The sequence below is a fragment of the Propithecus coquereli genome, unplaced genomic scaffold, assembly GCF_000956105.1.
Source record: "Propithecus coquereli isolate 6110/MARCELLA unplaced genomic scaffold, Pcoq_1.0 Scaffold10, whole genome shotgun sequence".
NCBI classification, from domain to species: Eukaryota; Metazoa; Chordata; class Mammalia; order Primates; family Indriidae; genus Propithecus; species Propithecus coquereli.
Window position 1 is genome coordinate 1,018,946 of NW_012133858.1, and position 22,977 is coordinate 1,041,922.

General features: G+C 45.1%; 1 protein-coding gene across 1 annotated transcript in view; it reads left to right on the plus strand.

Moving 5' to 3' along the window:
- The first annotated feature begins 210 nt into the window (after positions 1-210).
- ARHGAP31 (Rho GTPase activating protein 31) overlaps positions 211-22,977 on the plus strand; it is a 114,124-nt gene continuing 91,357 nt past the window's right edge. Inside the window, exon 1 of the mRNA XM_012642616.1 lies at positions 211-424. Coding sequence (XP_012498070.1) covers positions 325-424 — 100 coding nt within the window. The 5' untranslated portion in view covers positions 211-324. The remainder of the gene's footprint in view (positions 425-22,977) is intronic.

Sequence of the window (22,977 nt, forward strand, 5' to 3'; positions counted from 1 at the left end):
CGAGGAAGTGACACTCCCAAGCCAGCCGGCCCGCGGCCGCCAGCTCTGCACGGCCTGCGGCACGGCGGCCCCGGAGGAGCGCGGGGGGATCTCGGGCTCTGCCGGCTGCGTCGCGCGCCGGAGCCCCGCGCCCGCCCGCACCCGGCCCGCGCCCGCCCGCACCCCACGGGCTCCCTGCGCGGGCCCCGCCCGAGTTCCTGCGTTCGCCGATGCGGCCCCCAGAGCCGCGGGGCAGCCAGTGATCTAAGCCGGGAGACCATCCTACGCGCGGTGCCAAGCAGAGGGGAGGGCGACACGGAGGGGCAGCCTCTTCGGGACTAACTCATGAAGAACAAGGGTGCCAAGCAGAAGCTGAAACGAAAGGGAGCCGCCAGTGCGTTTGGCTGTGACCTGACGGAGTATCTGGAAAGCTCGGGACAGGATGGTAAAGTGCACTCTTCGCCTTTTCCCCCTTCTTTTTGTTTGAGGGAGAGATGGACTCTCTTGGGTTGTGTTAGATTCATTTCACCAGCTAATGTATTCCAGGCCTGTGCGCTCAGTGTGCTTTCTTTTTTTTCTTAGAGAACATATACGCTTCTTAAGGAGCACAGCACTGCCCTCCCGACGTGCAGAGGCTGAGTCTGTGTCAGTCTCACACAAGCCGTTCATGGGCGGTGCTGCTACAAGTTTAACCGGCCACCCCTGGGGGTGAGGTGGAAGCCGCAGAGGTCCCAATCCTAAACTTTGGATGTCGGAAGGGAGGGGTGAGGGGTGGACATGTGGGATGGCGATCGTGGGCTTCCCTGGGCACATAATCACCACTGCCTTAGCTGTCCCTCCTGGGCTCTCCAATTTCATCCGCTCACATCTTTTTTTATCAATGTGCTAGAAGGCAGTTGGGGAGGGGGTTCCTAACTGGGTGGCTGCACAAACATTTTCTGAATTTCTGAGCTGATGCCAAATATATAACACCTCCCCTGCCCCTGCCCCTGCCCCTTCCCTCAACGCCCCCAGATCCTTTACCTCTTCTTGGCTTTCAGATTAACATTTGGTGTGGCAGACAAGAAGCGTGTTGTGAGAAAGGTCAGAGGGCCCCGATTTTAAAATAGTTTAGGGTAAGTGAGAGAAAAGGAGAGCTTCTCTGTTTTCCAGGACAGATTGAAAGAAAAAAAAAGGAATCTGGCGGAATAGAGACAATTTAAACATTTGTTGGGGAAGGGAGAAAGAAAACAATCTGGAATACAATAACAGCATTTGAGCTTAGAAGTTTTTAATCATAAGAAAGTTGGAAAATTGAGCATTAAATGATTCCTTTTGTAAGGTTGACTGGCCCTCCACTTACCATGACAAAAAGGCCTTGTCTTTAGAAGCTTCAGTGAGAGAGAAAATAGCCCACTATATGACCCAGCCCCTGTGTTTATACATAGATATATACAACACAGGGGAAATCTTAAGTGCTGTGCAACTGCACAGAATAACGCTGTCTCCAGGAAAATAATCTCAAAAACTCTTTGATTAGTCCATATCAAATATGCATCTCAAAACCAGTGCAATGCTTTTGTTTCGCTTCCTTTTTTTGAAGACTCAGCACCACCTAGTAATTTGCAGTGGTGTGATATTCCTGTGGTATTCTCGAGTTCAGAGTCTGCTGTGTCATAAGGACAAATGGCCTAGTACTTTAGAGCCTAGGGAACCACAGGTTTCAAAACTGCCTCTTTTGAAATCAAAGCTTAACTGAGTCAATTCATTGAATCCTCACTGACACTCTGGAGAGGTGGATTTGAAATAAAATCACTTGGATCGAGCGTTTTTGAATGTGAGAGAACTCTAAATATGCATCTTAACCGCTACCATCAGAAATTCAGAATGAAATGTTTCCCGCCATCTGCTGATGCAGGGGCCTTCAGGTTAGCTTTCAGGCCCCTAGGAATGCTCCTAGGATGCCACCTTGCACCATGGGGGTGTATTCTGGGCCCTTCCTGCAAAGCTGTGAGGTGCATAGGTGGTGTAGGTGCACTTGCCAGCTCTGCCCCCATTCTTACAAACTTATAGATCATAGGGTGAGCTGGAACCCCAGGGTTCTGTGAAGATACTTCGAAGGCAGCCTTAAGCAGTTGTTCTTTCACTTGTTTTATAGTTTTGGTTTCTGCATATGTTTCATTTAGGAAAAAAAAAGGAAGGGGACTACTGCCTAAAGAAAAAGTGGGAAATGAGCAGCCAGAGCTCCCCAACCTGGGAAGGAGGAAAGGAAGTCCAGTAAAGCAAACTGACCTATCTAAGGTCACACGGTTGATCATGAAGGATGCAGAGGGCCCTTCCTGGCTTGTTAGGCTCCTCTCCCCTCCCTGGCTTCCATGTTTAAGCCAACATTCTCTTCTAATGAATTTTTTCCTTTGAATTGAAAACAGACAGCCCTACTATAGGATCAGCAAACTTTCAAGGCTGAACATACCTGAATAGAGTTCAGCTTTGAAATGAAAGGCAACTGACCCACTTAATGATCCAGATACTGTTATTGCGGTACATGGAAATTAGGCTTGCATAATAAGCAGCTTATTATTATTACTTATAAGAGTAATTAGGATCTTTTTTCCCACTGCTGAAACTAGTTGGATAGTATTTTTCTTATTTTTGTTATAGTGTAGCATCAATAACCAAAGTCAGTGCTAATGATTTTATCTAAAATAATGTAGCTTCCTCATGGATGTTCTAAAACATGTATTGGTTAATAGACAAGGCCTGGACTGTGCCCCCAGGAGGAAAAGCTGAACTGGGCACTGCTCCTTTGCCATTCACCTTGGAAGATCAGCCCGGAATGCTGAGGGTGACAAGTCAGTGTGGAAACTGGGAGCCAGGAGGCTGGGGACAGCCGCTCAAGACTGACTTCATGGTTGCTGATCTTTGGAGGTCAATGAACCTGGATTGAGACAGGGAAAAATAGTCAGGTCTGGGAGCACAAGGGCAGAAGGGAAGAACAGAGATATAGGGAAGCAAAGGGAGCCCCTGCGCTTGGTCAGGGAAGGAGAGTCCTGAGCTGCAGTGGGCAAAGCTGATGATAATTAGCTGTGCTCAGGTCATCTGAAAATGGGGAAGCTACGTGCCTGAGGGGCAGCTCTGGGCAGGCAGAGGCTGAGCACAAAGAACAAATGTCATATGCTTCCGTAATTTGCCGAGGCTCAGTTGGACAAATCTGACAAGGCGAGGTGTGTGGATTACAAATAGGTGTTCAGTTTAGAGTGGACATTGCTCGGGGCCAGTTGTCATCCTTAATCTTTGGGAAGCTGATGAAAAACAGAAACACTTTTTCTTAGAAACACACACACACACACACACCCCATCTGTATAATCTGTGCAGGCATCCACATAGATGCCAATGTCAGACCCTACTCTGATCACCCCCAGCTGCACAGAAGCCTGAAATGAAGGGCCAGTTTCCTCCTTCTTTGACCACTTTTCTCCAGCCTGGTAAGAACACCCACAAATGGCATGAAGTGGCTCCTGGCAGACTTGGGCACAGCCTCTTTCACTTTCCCTCTGACACTGTGGCTACTGCCCCCAACCTCCAGCTTTCCCCTGGGAACCAGCAAACTTTCTCTTCCTGTCTGGAATAGAGGGAGAAGATCATCCTTTCCTTACTGCAGATGCTGAAAATAGTATAGCTTTCTTTTTCTTCTTCTTAACCACTGAATATGAAGGCCTTTGCTTGCAGCTGTGTGATAAAAACCACATCATGTTGTCACCTGTGGTTGGGAGGTTGTGGGTGAAGCCCTGAGAGGCCAGAGTGTGTCCGTGGTCATTTCCTACCTCTGCCCTGTGAGCCAAGCCTTCTGGGTCTTCCAGTAGAGCTTGAAGATGCTGGGGCCAGGAGCCAAGGGACAAGTAAGAGAATATCATAGGAAAAACTACCTTCTTCCCCTGCTTTGGCCCTACTCTAAAAGCTGAGGAGTTTCTCACCCTTCTGAGCAATCTTTATGTTCATTTTCCCATTCTCTAGTAAAAAGTGATATTCCTCTGGCCCAGTGGCTCTCATGATGGCCACACATTAGAACCACTTGGAGAGTGTTCAGGAAAAAAAAAAAATGCTGATGCTTAGGCCCCCTCTCAGACTAATGAAATCAGAATCTCTCCTAGATGATTTTGATATGTAAGCAGGGTAGAGAGCCACTGCCTGCAGTGCATGGGTTACAGACCATTTTCTCCCAGATAAGCAGCCTTGGCCATTCAGAATGCGCCCTCTGAATATTTGATAAGTCTGTCTTTTTATTCCTGGAAATTTTTTCCTAGTTCTTACTAGGCTGAAAAAAAATGTATATGTGTGTGTGCATATATATATATATATATATATATATATATAAAACACACATATTTATATTAACATTTAATGTGTATATTTGATTTAAGGAATGACAGAAGATTCATAAAAAATAAATAAATGCCCATTACAAATACAGTTTTTAGCTTGATGAGAGTAAGCCCCAATATTTCAAAGGACAAGGATAAGGTGATGGGAACTTTCATTTATTTATTTATTTATTCATTTATTTAAGACAGGGTAACCTCAAACTCCTGGGCTCAAGTGATGTTCCTATCTCAGCCTTCCAAGTAACTGGGAGTACAGGCAGTTGCCACCACGCCCGGCTAATTTTTTTTTTTTTTTTGGTAGAGACCAACATCTCAATGCATTGCCCAGGCTGGTCTCAAACACCTGGCCTCAAATGATCCTCCCACCTCAGCCTCCCAAAGTGCTGGGATTTTTGTTGTGAAGCACCGTGCCCAGCCAATGGGAACCTTTTGATGTAGCTGTTCTACATTTCTGAGGCTAAATGATTCTCTCACTTCGTTTATTCATTTATTTGACTGGTATTTATTAAGGTACTGTGCTACATACTATGGAAAGGAGAGAAGGATGGGCTCCAGACTCAAGCAACTTACAGTCTAAGGGATGTGAACAAACTTTGAGAAGCTAATGGACCAATTAAGCTTTGAAGTTAGCCGTCGTAGCTGAAGGGAAAGTTGAAGGAGAAAATGTGAAAGCTTTGATCTCCAATTAAATAGATGTGATACTCAAACATAAACAGGAGCAAAGTCTTAGCAAAGAAGGTAAATATTTTTCTGTTCAAGATAAGATTTAACCTTGAATGGAGAATGAAGGCAGGGCTTTTCTCTTTGGCTTAGTTGTTTCCTTCCTAGCATCTTGCCTGGCATATCGTTATCACACCTTCCCCAGTTAATTCCTCATCCTTTCAGTCTCACCTTTGAGGTTCTGGAAACTTTCCCTGATCCTCGCAAGTCAAGTGCCTCTGCTGGGGGTTCTAATTAAGAGTTCTGGAACCTTACTGCCTGGGATAGAATCCCAACTTTGCTTGCTCCCAGCTAAGTGATCCTGGAGCAAGTGACTTACCCTCTCTAGGTATCAGTTTCCTCACTCATGAAATGGAAATAATAGGATCGACAAGAAAATAAACGAGTTCATATGGGTAAAGCACTTAGCAGAGGCATGCACATGGTAAACTATAAGCGTAGCTATTGTTATGAGACTCTGAACTCCTCCTCGCCTGTCAGCCTACCAAACACGACAGAACGAATGAGCCTCCAATGAAATGAGTGAATGTACGGTTAGATGGTGTGAATCAGTCCTGGAAAGGAACAGGGAGCAGGCTGCTTGCCCCACTGAGTGGAGAGGCCAGTTCATGCAGGGGTTTCCTGGAGTCACTGTGGAGTGGATCATCACGTACAGTGTTGCAGGGGCAAAGTGTCAACCTGAAACTAAAGGGCCCTTGAAAGACCTGGAAAAGACGCAGCCAGCCACTGCCAGACCCACAGGAACTGAAGGAGAAGTCAGGTCTTAGGTGGGGAGCTTGTGCAGGTAGAACAGCAACCTCATGGGCTTGAGTTTAGAGAAGCATACCTGCGTCTGGGCTCCCAGAGTGAAAAACAGCAAGAACTGAAAGGAGAGAAGTAAGGCTCTAAACCTGGAGCAAACTGACTGGATAACTTGCAGCCGAGCTGTAACTTTACTCTGTATAGTCTGGCAATGACAACCCACACAGAGAATAGAAACAGCTACTGCTACCTCCCCACCGGCCTCCTTCCTGCCCACTCTTTAGACCTCTGCCAAGAGCCCCTTGACCACAGGGACAGCCTCACCCTTCCTCCTCGCCTGTCCTCCCCCACTGGCAGGCAAGCAGATGCCTTCCAGTCTCAGGAGGCCCAGGCATTGGGACTGCTAAAGAAGCCCACTCCCCTGTCACCCAGCCCTACCCTGGAGCCCAAAGAACCATCTGCTCGAGGTGGGTGCTGGAGGCTGCTCCTATGCTGGGACAGAGAAATATGTTAAAACTAGGAACACATTTTCCCACAGATGATGCTGTATGTAAATGGTGGCCAAGCTCTCCAATGCTGTTAGCGCTATAGTTTTTGATGCATTCCTTTCATCCGCCCTCCCCCAGTCCATTAGGCATCTGTGGGCTAGCTGGGAGCCTTTTCTGTGATAAGGGGTAAGGGGGAACACATTCTGCATTCCAGAAGTTGACTGACCAAGACAGTTCTGAAGCCCTTGCTGGGGACTGTTTGTTCCGGGGAATCACCTCCCTGCAGAAAGGTTTCTTTTTGTTGTGGCTGCCTGTGTGGCTCTGCAGTGGTGGGTGGAAGAAGCGGATGGAGTGAACCTTCCAGGACTCTGGGCATGAGAACTGTCATCCCACCCACCTCCTTTGCCATTAGATATTGTAGCTAAATATTCTGCAACAAAGTAGTGATAGGCTTTTCTGGTTGGGGCTGCCTGTTGCTCACTCCCTCCAGAACAGACGACTCAGGCTGCGCTGCCTGCCCACCCTGGCCTCTGGGCCCCAAGACTCCACCCCGTTCTAGTGGCTCCTCCAGACTAGTCTTGAGTCCCAGGAACTTGGAGCTAATTTTTTCCCCACACGTTGCTTGTCATGTATTTAAGCCAATGTGGAATTTTTCCACTTATTCTCACACTTCCAATTAATTTTCTTTTTGCTTATGAGTGCATCTCCCACCCAATTCTCTGAGCTATTTCTCTCTATGGCCAAACACAACTGCTGCACTTAAGTTGAGCTGATCTTGGTGTTTCTTCCTCAAAGGGCTGGCCTCAGGTACTAATTGAGGCAGAGCCACAGCCTGCTGGAACTTCAAAAGTCTGGATAGCACCCCATCCCTCTAGTCTTACCCCCAGGATATGATTTTAACTGAGGCTTAAAATAAAGAACCCCTGGGAGCAAACAGGGTGATTGCAGTTCAGAGGAAAACATATACTAGCACTAGATTTTTTTCTAAGAGCAAATTTTGATAGGGAAATATGCCAACATCAGGCTGCTGGATGATTGAAGGGAGAAGGAGGAAGAGGAGGTCTTGTGGAAGGAGAGAAAGGATCCAGGAATGAAGTCTAAGTCCCAAATCAGAACTTGTTATTTTTAGCTCTTACTATTGGCAGTAAGAGCTATTACCTGTGTTGATTGCTTACTATGTGCCAATCACTTTATGCTTACAAAGTAATATTTTCAACATCTTAAAGAATTGGGCATTTTTATCTCCATTTTACAGAGGAGAAAACTGAGGTCCAAGAGGTTAAATCATTTCCTGGGATTGTAGAAATGAGAAAGGCAGGATTTAAATGCACATCTGTCTGACTTACAATACCACAGTCTTAGGCACAAATCACATCTCCCAGAATAGCATATTTCATAATTTGGCATTAACTTTACAGTTTTGCCCCCCCCCAAAAAAAACCTATGAAAAATGGTCTTTCTCCCTTTGCTTTGTTTTTCCATCATCCTAGACTATTAAGAGTCATAATTTAACAGTTGACATTTGCATAGCAATTTACCCTCTGCCAGGAGCTTTTTGCACACACCTAAAACCTACCAGCTTTTTTTCTTTTTGGAGACAGTCTCAGTTTGTTGCCCTGGCTAGAGTACAGTGGCATTATCGTATAACAGAGGAAATGGCCTGAAAAAGGGTAAAAATGTTTCCTGTCTCTTCAAAACCCCCTCACCCTTTTTGAGAACCAAATCCTAAATCCGTGCCTCAGGCCAATGTTTGAGAAGAGCAGGAGAATGTCCATTGTTCTTTGTTTGCCACAGGAGATGGGTCAAGGGAATTATCCAGGTGAAGGTCACGAGATTGTCTTAGATGAAGATGGGATTATGGGGTTAATCAGAACGCTTAAAAACTCTGCTCAAAAACAAGACATTGGTACTTTGAGACTGAATCTGCCAACCCCTTCATTTGCTGGCAAATTAATAAACTCCTCTTTCCTTCTCCTCAAACTATTTGTCCTCTTCCTCCTGATGCTGCCTTGGGGACAAGGGCTGAATTTTCAGTAACAATCATAGCTCACTGCAACTGCAAACTCTTGGGCTCAAGTGATCCTCTTGCTTCAGCCTTCCAGGTAGCTGATACTACAGTTGCGTGCCACCACGCCCTGATAAATTTTCTATTTTTTGTAGAAGTGGGGTCTCCCTCTTGCTCAGGCTGGTCTCGCATGCCAGAACTTAAGTGATCCTCCCACCTCAGCCTCCCAGAGTGCCAGGATTACAGGTGTGAGCCACCATGCCAGCCACCTACCAGCTTTCAAGTCCAACCAGCCCCCACCTTTTCCTCCCAGATCCCTCCCTTCCCACTGCAGCCACAATCCTCTTCCCTTCTTGGAGCACCCACTGCCTTAGGGTCAGAGGCAGCCAATTTGATCTCCTTCTGCCTGCTGTTCTGTTCTCTAACTGGCTGTGTGTATGCCTGTAGATGGTAAGTTCTGCTGAAGGCAGGTCGTATGCGGCAGCTCACTGTGCTTCTCTTTGGGTGAGTCCCATGGTGAAAACACAGCAGTTGATTGATTCAGCCTATTTCCTCCTTCAGAAAACCAGTGTTAGAGCCCTCTGGAAGCTCAGGACAAGAGACATTGCTGATGTGCTGGATTATCAAGAATTCGATTGTTTAATGGTCCCCATGGGGGTAAATAGCTGCTCCTGGATAGAAACCAACCCAGGCTTTGCACAGAACTCCCCAGAAATGCTGCCTTTTGCTAGTGCCTCACCAGTCATTCCTTGGTATGAACCACATTCTTGGCGGGGCCCCAGAACCAACTAAGTTTCTGGGATCGAGTCTCAGGCACTCTTTGTTCTAGTCCAAGCTTGGCTGATGCATACCAGGCCCTGGTACCACGCCCATGGCCTGATGCTGGCCCAGAATGCTTTTGGCAGGCCCCCTTCCCACCACCCCTGGAGAGAGAGGGGTGAATGTCGCTCCTCCTCCCTCCGAAAAGCAACATATACCAGCTCTCACTGTTACAGACACTAGCAAATAGCTCGACATAGGCTAGAATTCTAGCAAATCATAAATAAATCCATAGTCTTTGTGGAAGCAATTAAGCTAATTCATGTGATTCTGCATATTTCTTTTCCTGGTTCTTTTCATGTTTTTAATCAGAAACTATATTTGTGTGGGGCTTTTAATTCAATGCAACGAGTATTTAATGGGACTCTAATGTGCTAGACATTGCTCTCAAGTTGCTATCGGCCTAGAGGATTCGTAAAATGGAAAACGACTAAAAGAAGTACAAAGAAGAATGGCATGAGTGCTGTAGAGGACACACAAGCAGGGGGTGTGCACATGTGAGGTAGCCAAGGGAAGGAGAACTAGCAGACAGAGTGGGTTATTTGTAGCGGGAGAAAAATCAATAAAAGGATAAAACAAACATCATCTGACTGTGAGTTATGACGGAGCTATGGGACGATGGAGTGGTTGGTTTCTAGAGGCAAGAAACCACGTGGTTTTGCCTGACACTTGGAACTGGTCACACCCTCCTGCACCCTGGGGGAGAAGAGGCTTAAACTCTGGGAAAGGTAGCTGAAGGTGACTTATAGTGACCGGGACTGGGGAGTAGGAGGAGACCCTGGCTGGGGCGACAGAAACCTGTCTTCAGTGGCAGAGGAGTGAACCTACCCTCAGGAGGGGGCAGAGCAGCTGCTGATAACAAGATTAGCCATTGGTTTGGCTGGTTGTGGCTATTTCTGTGTCCTGCCTAGGCACAGAAGAACAGAGAATTATGTTAAAATAAAACTTTTAAAAATGATGCTGACATCCTAATTATACTTCTTGATTAAATCTAGATGTAGGACATAAATGCCCAACCTTGACCTCTTTTCATCGTGTGTATGTGGAAAGTTCTGTTTTGTCCCCATTTTATAAATGAGGACCAACTCAGAGAGGTTAATCGACTTGCCTAAAGTCACCCAGCCAGGAAGTGGGAGAAGCAGGACTCCATTCATGTCTGTCCAATGTTAAATTCCTCTTCATGGCTTTGTCTGCTCTGGATCCAACCAGCCACACTATGCTGGCAGTGAAGCAGGGTCTGATATGTAGAGCTGCATTTCACCATGCATGTCTAAGATGGTAAGTTCAGCAGGATTTAGTTAGACTTTAATAGAACTTCTGGCAATCGAGTTCCCATCCTTAGTTTTTCAAAGTAAAACATTTAGTTTCCAAATGGCAGGATTCTAAACCGAGAGCGTGCCCTGTTACCATAAGTAGCCCCTTCCACCACTTCTTTCCCATCTGTTTCCTGCATGCTGAGTATTATTGGGAAACAATGATGTCAGCTCTTCCATATAAATCCACACCTCCCTGCCGGCCCCTCCCCTACAATGCATATTTTTGTTCCTCTTTCTGGCTTTTGTCTTGCTGTTCTGTTAAGGACTCACGCTTTTGGCATCAATTGTTGGCTTTCTTTTTAATAAGTTTTAGCTATTTGAGCTTTATTGTGGCCTTCAAAGTGCACATGCTTTTTTTGGTTCCATATTTGGAAAATCCTTTGTTTGGCTAATAGCTAGAACATGGGCCTGGTATTAATGGAGAGGAGCCATTTTGCTTTCTGAAGAAGCAAAGCTAAATACGCAGGTCTCTGAATCAGGCTCAGAGCTGAGGACATAAACCCTGCTTGGAGCCCTCTGAGGCTACATTAAAGTGATAGCTGACCTAGGCACAGAGCCTGTAGCTGGAGACCAGGATATACCCTTCGAGTAATCTACAAAGGCCCTGTTTTCTCCCATCCTAAGCTTGCCTTCCAAATGGGGCTTGGTTTCCTCAGTTCCCCTTTTCTTACTGCCCCTAAAGACAATTTGGTTTTAGAATGGAAGGGGTGTTCTCTGGGGACAGTATGAGTTTTGATTTCTGGATCCGAGAATTCTGGACCTCTCTTATCAAGCCTTGGGCAGCGATTCTCAAACTTTATTGGACATAAGAATGACTAAAAGTCTAATTTTTACTTCTAAAATTTAATTTTAAAATTAAACAAATATTAGTCAAATTTAGTATACTATTAGAAATAGTCTTTAAATTCCATTTCAGACTGCTTGAAACAAAATGAACATCTGATAAAAGTTTTCAAATGAGTGTTTGCATAGGTCCTATAGTGTCTGAGTCCATGGAGAACATGTGATTCTACTGAATGGGTTCTACAGTTTACAGGGCTGCAAGCTGTGAAGTGCTGCTGCATGTTAGGATTCTAAGGTACTGTCCTTCAAAGATTCTGCTTTTGCAGGTCTGGGGTGGAAATCCACATTTTTAAGATGTGCTCCAGGATAGTCTGTTATCCTTGGCCTCCTGATCTCACTTTGAGAAACATTGACTTGGCACATAGAAGCAGCTAAGTGAAACCACGTGATTTTTATTTTCCTCGTTATACTTTTTATATTGCCCAAAATTTCAACAGTGAACATGTATTTTTACTTTTTAAATCAGAAAAAAAGTCTTTTAAAATTATTATGGGAATAGGGTGTCTTGATTCATTGAATTTTTCATAAAGCTGCTTTGTTTCAATCCTTATTTTTAGAAAAAAGTAAAGTCTGCTGGTTTGTTTTCCTGCCTTAATAGATGCAGTGTAGGAAAGTCAATTAACCTCTCCTCTGAGAAGCAGTACTGCAAGGTAGTTAAGCATGTAGCTTTTTTTTTTTTTTGGCTGATAGATTGCTTTGGTTCAAATCCCAGCCCTACCACACGCTAGGTTCATGACCATGGATAAGCTATCAAACCTCTCTGTGCCTCAGTCTCCTCATCTGTAAAGTGGGGGCTATGATGATAATGGCACATACCACAGAGGGTCCTTATGAGAATTAAAGGAACTGGTGCACTGTCTGGAATTAGTAAACCTTCCACAAGTGTTAACTATGGTTCTCATTTCCTTAGTGATTGGAAATCTTCCCGTTTCAGCCTTTTTGCTCAGAGTGTGGTTTCTGAGTTATGCTCGGGACGTGGAAGTTGAGAGAGCTGAGAATGAATGTTTGAAGGGTCCCATATACCCCTAGGGGCTTCTTTAAAAAAAAAATTCTCTTATATACACACAATTATTTATTTTCTTTGGTTAGATGCATAGAAATGCTAGTTTTAAGATTCTTATCTGTTGATAAATATATCTGGGGTGGGAATGTGGCAAACTTTCTAAATTTTACATTTCTTTAGTAATTAGAGAAAGAAATAATGGCCGGGTGCGGTGGCTCACGCCTGTAATCCTAGCTCTCTGGGAGGCTGAGGCGGGCGGATTGTTTGAGCTCAGGAGTTCGAGACCAGCCTGAGCAAGAGTGAGAACCCGTCTCTACTAAAAATAGAAAGAAATTAATTGGACAACTAAAAATATATAGAAAAAATTAGCCGGGCATGGTGGCACATGCCTGTAGTCCTAGCTACTTGGGAGGCTGAGGCAGGAGGATCGCTTGAGCCCAGGAGTTCGAGGTTGCTGTGAGCTAGGCTGACGCCACGGCACTCTAGCCCAGGCAACACAGTGAGACTCTGTCTCAAAAAAACAAAAAAAAGAAAAAGAAAATAACCTAAAAACAAAACCAAAAAGAAAAAAAAAGGGTCATGGTAAAAGGCTGTAATCATAGTGATAGCCATCCAGCCTTCTAGTTTCCATCTGCTTTTCAGGAGGATAGTTATAAATCTGGAAAATGAGCCCGTTCCCACCAATGATGAAACCGTGTAAGGTCTGGGGTTTTGTGGGGCCATATGACATTTCATATATGCCTACTTATTTGCCCCACAATTGCATTTTGAAAGTTGACTGAATGAGGTAAACCTGGTTTGAGAGTGAATTGAAGCATGAATTGACTGCAAAAAATACTTAATTTTAGGCTGTAGGAACAGAAGCAGGGCCTAGAGATCACAGAGTCCATACTGCACTCTTTAGGCGTGGAGCCATGGACGGAGTGTTGTATTGTTCCCAGTGCTCCATTTTCAGATGGAAACTTCTACATATAAGTACATTTAGGAAGGTGATCGGAATAGTGAAGGACTGTAACATGCTGCAGAAGACAGGAGAAGTTGCTGAATATGTTTATTATAGACAAGTAAAAGCTGCTTCAATTATTGACATGACCGTGCTGGCCTCTGGGCTTTTATGTTTGTTGCCCCTTGTATTAGTTTCCTATTGCTGTTATATCAAATTAGCACAAGTTTAATGGCTTAAAACAACACAAATCTTTTATCTTACAGTTCTATAAGTTAGAAATCCAACACGGGTCCCACTAAAATCAAGGTGCTAGAAAGACTGTATTTTTTTCTGGAGGCTCCGGGGGGAATCCATTTCCTTGCCTTTTCCAGCTTCTAGAAGCCACCCACATTCCTTGGCTCATGGCCCCTTCCTCTCCCTATCCACCTTGAAAGCTAGCAGCATTGCATCTCTCTGACCATTCTTCCGGAATCATGTCTCCTTACCACAGCTGGGGAAGGTTTTCCACTTTTAAGGACCTATGTGATTAGATTGGGCCTGCTTATATAAGGCAGGGTACTATCCCCATCTTAAGGTCCTTAACCTAACCACACCTGCAAAGTCCTTTTGCAGAGAAGGTAACATATTTATTTACGCGTTCCAGGGATTAGGGTGTGGGCATCTGTGAAATGCACTGCTTACCACCCTCCAGGAAGGTGTTGCACTGGGTAAATTATCTGTACTCGACGACCTTTGAGGTCTTCCCCAATCCCCAAACTTTGGTGAATATGTGATTTTTTAAATCCAGTTCGGTACACTGCTAGAAACACTCCTTAGATTCCACTTCAGAATCCTTGAAACAAAATGGACAAACAAAAAGCCCTGTAATGTCTGGGTCTGTGGAGAACATGTCACTCTACTGAACGATTCTACAGTTCGCAGACGGAAAGCTGTAAGGTTCCGCTCCTTGACAGTATTGTGCGTTCAGCCCCGTTGGCTGCTGAGGGAGCCACAGAAGTGCTGGAATCATGGCTCTCATTTATTGAGAACCTGCCTCCTGCCAGGCCCTGTACAAATGTTAACTCGTGTGTCTCTGACAACAGCCCTAGGAGGCAGGGATTACTAATGAGATGAGAAAATTGAGCCTCAGAGAACTAAAGTGATGTGCCCAAGACCACATAGCTGGTACTTGGCAAAGCCGGCATCTCCTTCCATCGCACTACACGGTCCCTTCCTAACTTGCCCTCTAGTCAAGCACACAGGTATTCACCTGAGAAGCAGCTAGAGAACAATTGATAACATCAGGTAACTGAATGTGCTGGTCACACAGGAAGCCCCAGGCTCAGCCCTCAGGGGGCAAAAGAACAAACTGCTCAGGGACTTGACCTGGAAGAGCTTCCAGGAGAGAGGCCAGAGATGACACAAGAACATTCTGTGGTCAGCTGGTGGTATGCAAGAAAGGCGATTCAGAACCCAGAAAACATTCTTAACCAAGAGATTTGCCCGCCGTGGAGTTCTTGCCTTAGTGATACGGTTTAGAGAACCACCAGTCAGAGACGGAGCCCTTTGAGTTAGGTAATGTCTTGTTGTAAATGCTCCCATGCCTGGGGAGATTAAAGGCACTATCAGTTGTTTTCATCTCAGTGGGAATCAGTCTAATCAGCTTCCTTTTTCCCAGCCTAAATTGGAATGAACTGGGCTTTTTAAAGGGATAAAGATCATTTTGAAGGATAGACACTCAGATGAGGTGGGCGGGCTGGTGAGATGTTGAGATCAAGGCAGAGGTGGTCAATGAACGAGGACAGAACTGAGAGCCTACGCTCCCCGCCCTCTGCCTCCGGCTTCCTGTCCCTCCTGTCCATTTCAACGCAGGTAGATCCCCCAGCTGACCACTCGTCCCCGTCCCCAGTGTTTCTACTTTGGTGTAGCCCTTCATTGCCTCTCACTTCCAACCACTGTCACTGTTTACTCCCTTGAGTAAAAAGAAAATGAGCTCCTGGAAGACTGGGGCCATTCTCTGTTCATGTGTGTATCAGATATCTGCCAGGCATGTTCCTTTCTGGAGGCTCTCAGGGAAAATCCTTGGCATTTCCAGCTTCTAGAGGCCGTCCTTATTCCTCGATTCATGGCCCCCCCCACATTGCCTTTGGTGTCTTGGCTCTCATCTTCACATCGCCTGCTCCTCTGATCTCCTACCTCTCTCCTATAAGGACCCTGTGATTACATCAGGGCCACTCAGCTAATCCAAGATAATCTCCCCGTCTCAAGATCTTTAACTCAATCACATCTGTAAAATCCCTTTTGCCATATAAGGCAACATTCGCAGATTCCAGGAAGAAGGATGTGGACCTTTTTGGGGGGCCATTACTCAACCTACCACAACTTTTTTTCCCCACAGCACGTGGTTGGCTCACTGGATAGCACTCACTTGACTGAAGGGAATAGGGCGGTGATCGTGGGAGTGGAGGCAGAGATGGACACCTAACACCACCACTGACTAGACACTGGGTCAGCAGGGACACAGGGCTGAACAGGCATTGTCTGTCCCCGTGGGGGCTCACAGTCCCCTGCAGGAGACGGACACATCCTCAGCTGGTTCTCACGCAAACCGCAATAGGAAGTAGATGACATCAATTCTGACTCAGAGGAGTTGCATCTTATAAGAGGAGTGGAATCTGAGTGGTCTCGGCCTGAAGGGAAGATATTCCAGGCAGAGGCAACAGCATAAGTAAAGGTGCAGAGGTATAAAACAGTATGGCAGGGTCAATATTCTCAAAGGAGAACAAGGGGGAAGGCACTTACCTGCCTGGACTATGTTTATAGTGACAAATGGCTTATTGAGGAACCATTCTAAACCTTCCAGAGAAAACAGTGGTGAAGACAAATGTGTCCATTTAAATTCCAGATTGAAAAAGGAAGAGGACTCTCAAAAGAGCCACATTTAAAGCTATTACGTCTTTTTCACTGTTTTTATTGTTGCTGTTGAGAAAAAACTGAATCCTAGTGGAGGAATAAACTTCCTTCAGGTGGAGGGTAAATGAGGTGCCCAGAGCAACTATAAACCAGAGTTTCAAAGTATGTTCCATTTATTTATAGTCTTAGGAAATTTCATTTCATTCTGTCTTGTGGATGATAACCAGAAGGATGTTTAACATTTCAAATCCAAGTTTCATTTGAGTTGAAAACTTTGTGATGTTCCTTCCCACCTGCTTCCTGGGGATGCTTCTACTCCATCCCATCTCCTTTTCTTCCAGCTTTCTCTTCACCTTTGTCATTGCTCCAGTTTGAGAAACCATGGAGCAGACATCAGCTCCACCATCCTTGCCAATTTGACCCCAAGATGGCATTTTGAACTTAGCCCTGCATCCCATCGCGCCAGGATGGCTGTCCTCCCCAGGAGCCGTATCCTCTCCCACCCTCCCAGGCCCCTGTCTTCTGGGAGACCTTCGGGTCCCTTGGAGATGGCCCTCCCAGTGCCCATCCTGTCCCCACCAGATACCAGAGCTCCAAGGATGAAAAATAATTCAGCTTCTGCTTCTCCAGTTGGTAGATGCTCAAATCATTTTTGTCCCAAGTGACTGAAAAACACAGGCCAGAAGGGAATGAGATTGGGCATGATAGTCAACCACAGCCCAAGGGGACCCTCCCAGGCTGGTGTTCGCTCTGGACAGGGACTGTCTCCATTACCCCCTCGCTGGAACGTCTCCTCTGGCAGCACCTGGCCATGCCTTCCTGGACTCCTGTGTGGGATGTCAGGGGTCATCAGAAAAATGCAGGATGTGATCTTAATAAGGACAAGACACCTGCCATGGGGGCAAACCATCCTTTTCTTTTGTAAAATTGCAAAAGTAATTGCAAAAAAGAAAAATCCAAACAATATGGAGATTTATGAAGTACATCTTCCCACATCCTTGTACCCCTATTGGTCAGTTACCAGTCTGGGCGGATTCATCTCAACCAGTTCGGTCCAGTAGAACTTTCTGCAGTGATGGAAATGTGCACCGTCTCCTCTGCCCAGTGTGGCAGCCACTAGCCACGTACAGCGTTTGAGCACTTGGGTGTGGCTGGTGCTACTGAGGAACTGAATTTTGAATTTTAATTAATTTAAATGTACATAGCACACATGGCTAGTGGCTGCTCCACCGGACGGCACAGAGACCTGCCTCTGTGCATATGCTAAAACATACACGTACCCAATTATTTTCTTTATTTTTTGCCACAAAAATAAAGTTATATCATACATATGTTCTGAAATATGCTGTTTTCAAATGACAGCAGACCTTGGAGAACTATCCATTTTTGAAATTATAATTTGATTTCATTCTTTTTAATCACTGCATAGGATTCCTCTGAAGGGATGGTTTTTTTTGTGTGTTAATTATTTTTTGAATCAGATATCACATTCCTGTGGTTTAAAATGTAAAAGTTTCCGAAGGTTATAGCAAAAAAAAAAAAAACTTCCTCTTATCCAAGCCCCCCTGTTTCTCTCTCTAGAAACAATTAGTGTTAATTTTCTTGGAAATCTTTCCATAGATATTCTGTGCATATGCAAGCAAATATACATACTTCTTATTTAAAAAATATAATTTATTTAATATAATTTATTTATAAAAATACCATAATTTTTTTAGCTTTATGTATGAATTTTTCCCTTTTTACAAGTTCCTATAAGAGTTCTCTTATTGTCTCAATATTGTTCAATTGATAAGTATTTATTGAATATGTTGTATGAGCCATGCATCATTTTCATTGATTATTTCTATTATCGATAACTTATTGAATATTAATATAGCTTCTCTGTGCTTATGATGAGGGTAGAATTTGCTGGCCCACATACTTCTAATTATAGTTTAACCTTGTTTTCCAGTATTCATGAGGGATGCTGTCTGGTCAGTTGATATTCTGTCAGCTGGACAGCTGGAGTTTAAGCCCTGGGGTAAGGCTGAGGCTGAGGGCGGGAACAATTAGAAGCTGTTTGGCCCACGCACTGTCATATCCATGCATCTTGGTCACAGTGGTTGTCCAAGCCAACCTGGCACAGGCCACAGAGACCTAGGAAGAGTGGCAAAAGCAGGTGGAACGGAGGTGGCAGCCTAAACTGGAAAGGTGTCCTGAGGTTGAACATCTGTATTTTTGCAGAAACTATAGCCAGAGTATACTTAAGATCAGAAAACAGTTATACCCACAGATTCTTACAATGGGCAGAAAGGAGAATGTCTCGATAAGAGCTTGTCACCAGTGTCACTCACTAAGCCTTTCAATAGCGTTCCAATACCCTCAAGACAAACACCAACTCCACCAACACCAACAAGGCTCCCCAGCCCTTCACACTCACACGCGCGCCTCCTCTGCGGCCTCAGTGGGCAGCACCTCCCCACCTGAGCCTTACCCCTGGCCACACTGTACTTCTTGTAGTTCCTCAAAAGTGCCATGCTCCTCTGGCCTCCAAGTTTTCATACATGCTTCTTTCTCTGTGTAGAACACTCTCCCCAGCTCTCCAGTTAACTGCACCCTGGCCTTGCCAACTCCAGCCCGTCTTTCCAATCTCAGCTTGGGTGTCTCTTCCTCCAGGATGCCTTCCCCGCTGCCCTGGGGAAGGGTAGGTACCCTTTCTGTGTGCTTCCCTCTTACCTTGCCCGTCCTCAACACTGCTTTTGTCACACTGAGTGCAACACCCTCACCCCACCCTATCCCTGCCTCGTCCTAGACTCCAGATGGTCAACTCTGTTAGATCAGGAACCATGCCTCCCGGTTCATCATTTTATCCCGACTGCCCAGCATAGTACTCACGAGTATGTGTGGACAGGGTGGCTGGATTCAGACAAGGGCACCGCTGTCTTGGGTCTGTGTAGTGGTGAGAGGGGGTGGAGGAGTATGTTCTGTATGAGTGCTGTGCACATGTGTGTGCGTCCGTCACGTGTCTGAGTGTATCCAGCGTGGAAACTGTGGAGGTGGAGGAGGAACACGCTGGTGGTGCTTAGGGTTGAGTCTTCATTCCACAAATAATCATCCTCTGGTCTTAGGCAAATCGACACACTCCAAACCTCAATTTCTTCATCTAAAAGAGAGGGATGAGAATTAGATGAGGTAATATATACAAAAGGACTTTTAAAACAGAAAACAAATACCGCAATCATCCCGCAGTTCAGACACTGTGTTTCGCAAGAGCCAAACGACCCCAAAGGCTGTATTTGCTGATAAGCTGTGAATGCGAGGCCTCCTTGTCGCATCCCCTCTGCTGTACTGAAAGGAAATCAGCAGAGCCGATTCCTAACACAAGCCTCTTCCAGGGCTGTGTCCCCCAGCCCTGCCGGCTCCAACCATCCGCTACCAGCGGACGGTCTGCAGGGTCTTCAAGCACATCGTCCAGGTGCATGGCTGGGGTTCCCTGTGAGACCCCCTTTCACAGCGTGCCGGGATTGTCCTGTGCCAAGGTAAACGCAGAGATAGACGGACTAGGAACTAATATGTCATTTTAGAGCTGAAAGAATCTTAGAAAATCTCTACTCAAACCTTTCATTTAACACACGGACAACCTGAGGCTCTGGAAAGTGAAGTAATTGGCCTGAGAAGGGTCGGCTGGCCAGCGGCGTGCTCCGGCTGCCTGTTGGTGTTGGTCAGAAATAACAGAGAGTGTGTTTCTCAGAACCGTCCAGCACCGGGGATCCTTGAGAGCGTGGGAGGAGGCTCAGACGGTGGTGCCTTTAGAAGAGGAGGATCCGTAAGACTACCTCACAGCTTGAGAAAGATGTCCTTCATGCTGCAACTAGTTAAAAGGCTGACATATATTTAGAGGCATAGGAAGATGTCCAAGAACATATTAAGTTAAAAAGTTTACAAAAGAGCCTGTAGAGTACAATTCCATTTTAGTAACTATGTATGTAAGAAAAAACATTATGTCTGATTTCAAAAACATTGACAATAGCTTTCTCTGGATGGACACTTTTCTGCATATACTGCTGTTTTGCTGTATTGTCTGAATTTTTCTTTGAAACAATGAACATGTATAATGTTTATACTTCGAAAAAGCAACAAGGTTATTTTCATTTTGTAAGAGCATATATATTTCCTAAATAATTACAACTGTCTTTACTCCGATTTTGTTTTCATCAAGTTTTGCCATCTGTAGCTTGCTCTCCTCAATGAGGCCCACATCTGTAAAAAGCCCAAACCCAATTTTGAACTCCTAAGAAATATGATTAAATGGCCATGTGACTTTACAAAGTCATCCCCTCTGAACTTAGCTGCAGAGCACAGATCACCTTCCGATGAACTTGCCAAATTCAGGTTCTGATCCTGCCAAGGAGAAGACAAGACTGTGGCCTGTGAAGACTCCACAGATACCCAGCTTCTCCCCCACCCACATCCCTTAAGGCCCTCCCTGGGACATCCCCCTGACCCACAGTCCTTATGGCCACTGCTGGGGCTGGGGACAAAGCAGCCTTAGAAACCTTGGGCAGTACATCCTCAAATCTCTGACACAGGGAAGTAAAGAGCTTCGGTTTGGTGCAAAAGCATGATTAGCTGGCCGCTCTAGCTGCCAGCCAGCAGCTGACAATAGTAAGAGGCTTGCACAGTACCAATAGAGAGTGTGAAACAAATTTTATTTGGTTTATAAAAGTGAGTTCCAAGTTAATAGAAGGACAGAGAACCTGCCAAAATGTTGAGGATGGGGAAGGGAGAAGAGTAACTCTCGGATGGCATGTTACAGAGTACTTTTACCAAATTATCTCATTTGTTCTTCAAAGTTCTGTGAAATAGATGAGGTAGGTAATTATTACACCTGCTATGTAATGAGGACACTGATATTCCGGAAGGACACAGAGCTGGTCATGCCGAATATGTGGCCATTACTTAATACTGCACTAGGATGCAAGGTCTATGTACATAGCGTTCATGTTTAAAGCTCTAGACAGGAATTAGAAGAACTATGTATTAGTCATGTCACCTTGTGGGATTCTCTTCATCTTTCTGAGCCTCAGCTTCCTCATCTGTAAAATGGGATAATGATGCCTGTCCAGCTTGCCTCATGAGATGGGGCTCTCACGAGATAATGGTCACAAGTATAGTGTGCTTTGAGAATAGTGAATTGCTAAAGGAATATAAAGTATGATCAAATTCTCAGTGCAGTACTTCAGGATATGTGTTTCAGAGTAACTTTCTCTAAACAGAGCTGTTATTTTAGGACTAGATAAACTTCACACAGCCCACAACAATCCAACAACCCCCAGCCATTTCCCTAGGAAGCCAAACCTTCTATTTTCACACCCCTGCCCTGCTGAGAGTAAACTCCGTGTTGAAGGTTAGTAATCAGGTTTCCAGGAAAGAGGAATCCCTGGCCATCTTCCTCTTCTCTCTGAAACCCGAGAGTTGGAGTGGGCTTGACTTAGGGCTCCTTGGTGAAATAGTTGCTGTGGGGCCCATACTTTAATCCTAAGAAATTGGGTTTGCCTGCTTATTTTAAGGGATACTCAAGTACAAATAACCTTAAGTCTGTGCTATGGTTTTCCCATTGCAGGAGCCACCAGAGGGGCCTGGAGGGAAGGTTCTAGGGGCCCACTCTGCTTCAGCTAGAGAGCTCTGCTTCTTCAGTGCTATTTGTTTTATGCTTCGGGGTGAAATTCATCTGAACAAAGCATATATCATGCTTAAAAAAATAAGTTGCAAACCACTGCTGTTTGAATCTGCACATCAGCAAAACTTCTTTTGTGTCTGAGGGTCACCCACCCAGCCAACCATTTATCTCCCGTGCCCTCCTCTCCTTGCTCTACCTGACCTCACTAATACCTCCTTTCTGGGATCTGTCACCCTTAGGCTTGCTCTGGAACCTTTCCTCTGGGCAGTCCAGGTGTTTTGTTTTGGTTTGTTTTGGATAAGATGTTTCCTAGAGAGCTGGCAGAATACACAGGCAAAGTCATGTGCATTTTTCTTTGGCAAAAATGGGTACAGATATGTTATGTACTGTTTTATGCTTTGTGTGATATGTGAAGTTTATATTTTCAATAGTAACAGTAAAGAAATAAGGCAGAGTTGAAAAGCTGGTATGAATGCCACTGCTCCAGATTTCTATGACGAGTTCTTAGCCTTTCTGCCACTATGGGTATAAATTTTTTTTTTTTTTAAGGGACAGGTTCTCTCTGTGTCATCCAAGCTGGAGTGCAGTAGCATAATCATAGCTCACTGCAGCCTTGAACTCCGGGGCTCTAGCAATCCTGCCTCCTCAGCCTCCAGAGAAGCTAGAACTAAATGCATGCACCACCACACCTGGCTAATTTTTTCTGTTTTTTTTTTGTAGAGACGGGGTCTCTCTGTGTTTCCCAGGCTGGTCTCGAATTCCTGGCCTCAAGTGATCCTCCCACTTCAGCCTCCCAAAGTGCTAGGATTACAGGCATGAGCCACAGCGCCCAGCTGTAAATGTTTCTTACGTGAACACTAGCAACATAAAATAATCTCTGCCACTACAGATGCATCCTAATTAATGCGTGAGGAAAGGGAAGAAAGAAGAAAGGAGAGGGAAAAAGAAAGGAAGGAAGGTAGGAAGAAAGGATGGACTTGGAAGACGGTACAGGAAAGTACAATGTAACTTTAGAATTTTTGAAGTGGTCAACTAGATGGAAATCCTGGTGTGACATTGACTAGGATTCTTCACTAAGCCTCAGTTTCCTTATCTGTAATATGAGTATAAAAATAATTGCTTTGATAGACCTAAAAAGGCTTTGTGAGAACTACCTGGAATAGTGAATTGGAAAGAGACTTACAGACTTCAGTTAAGAGCT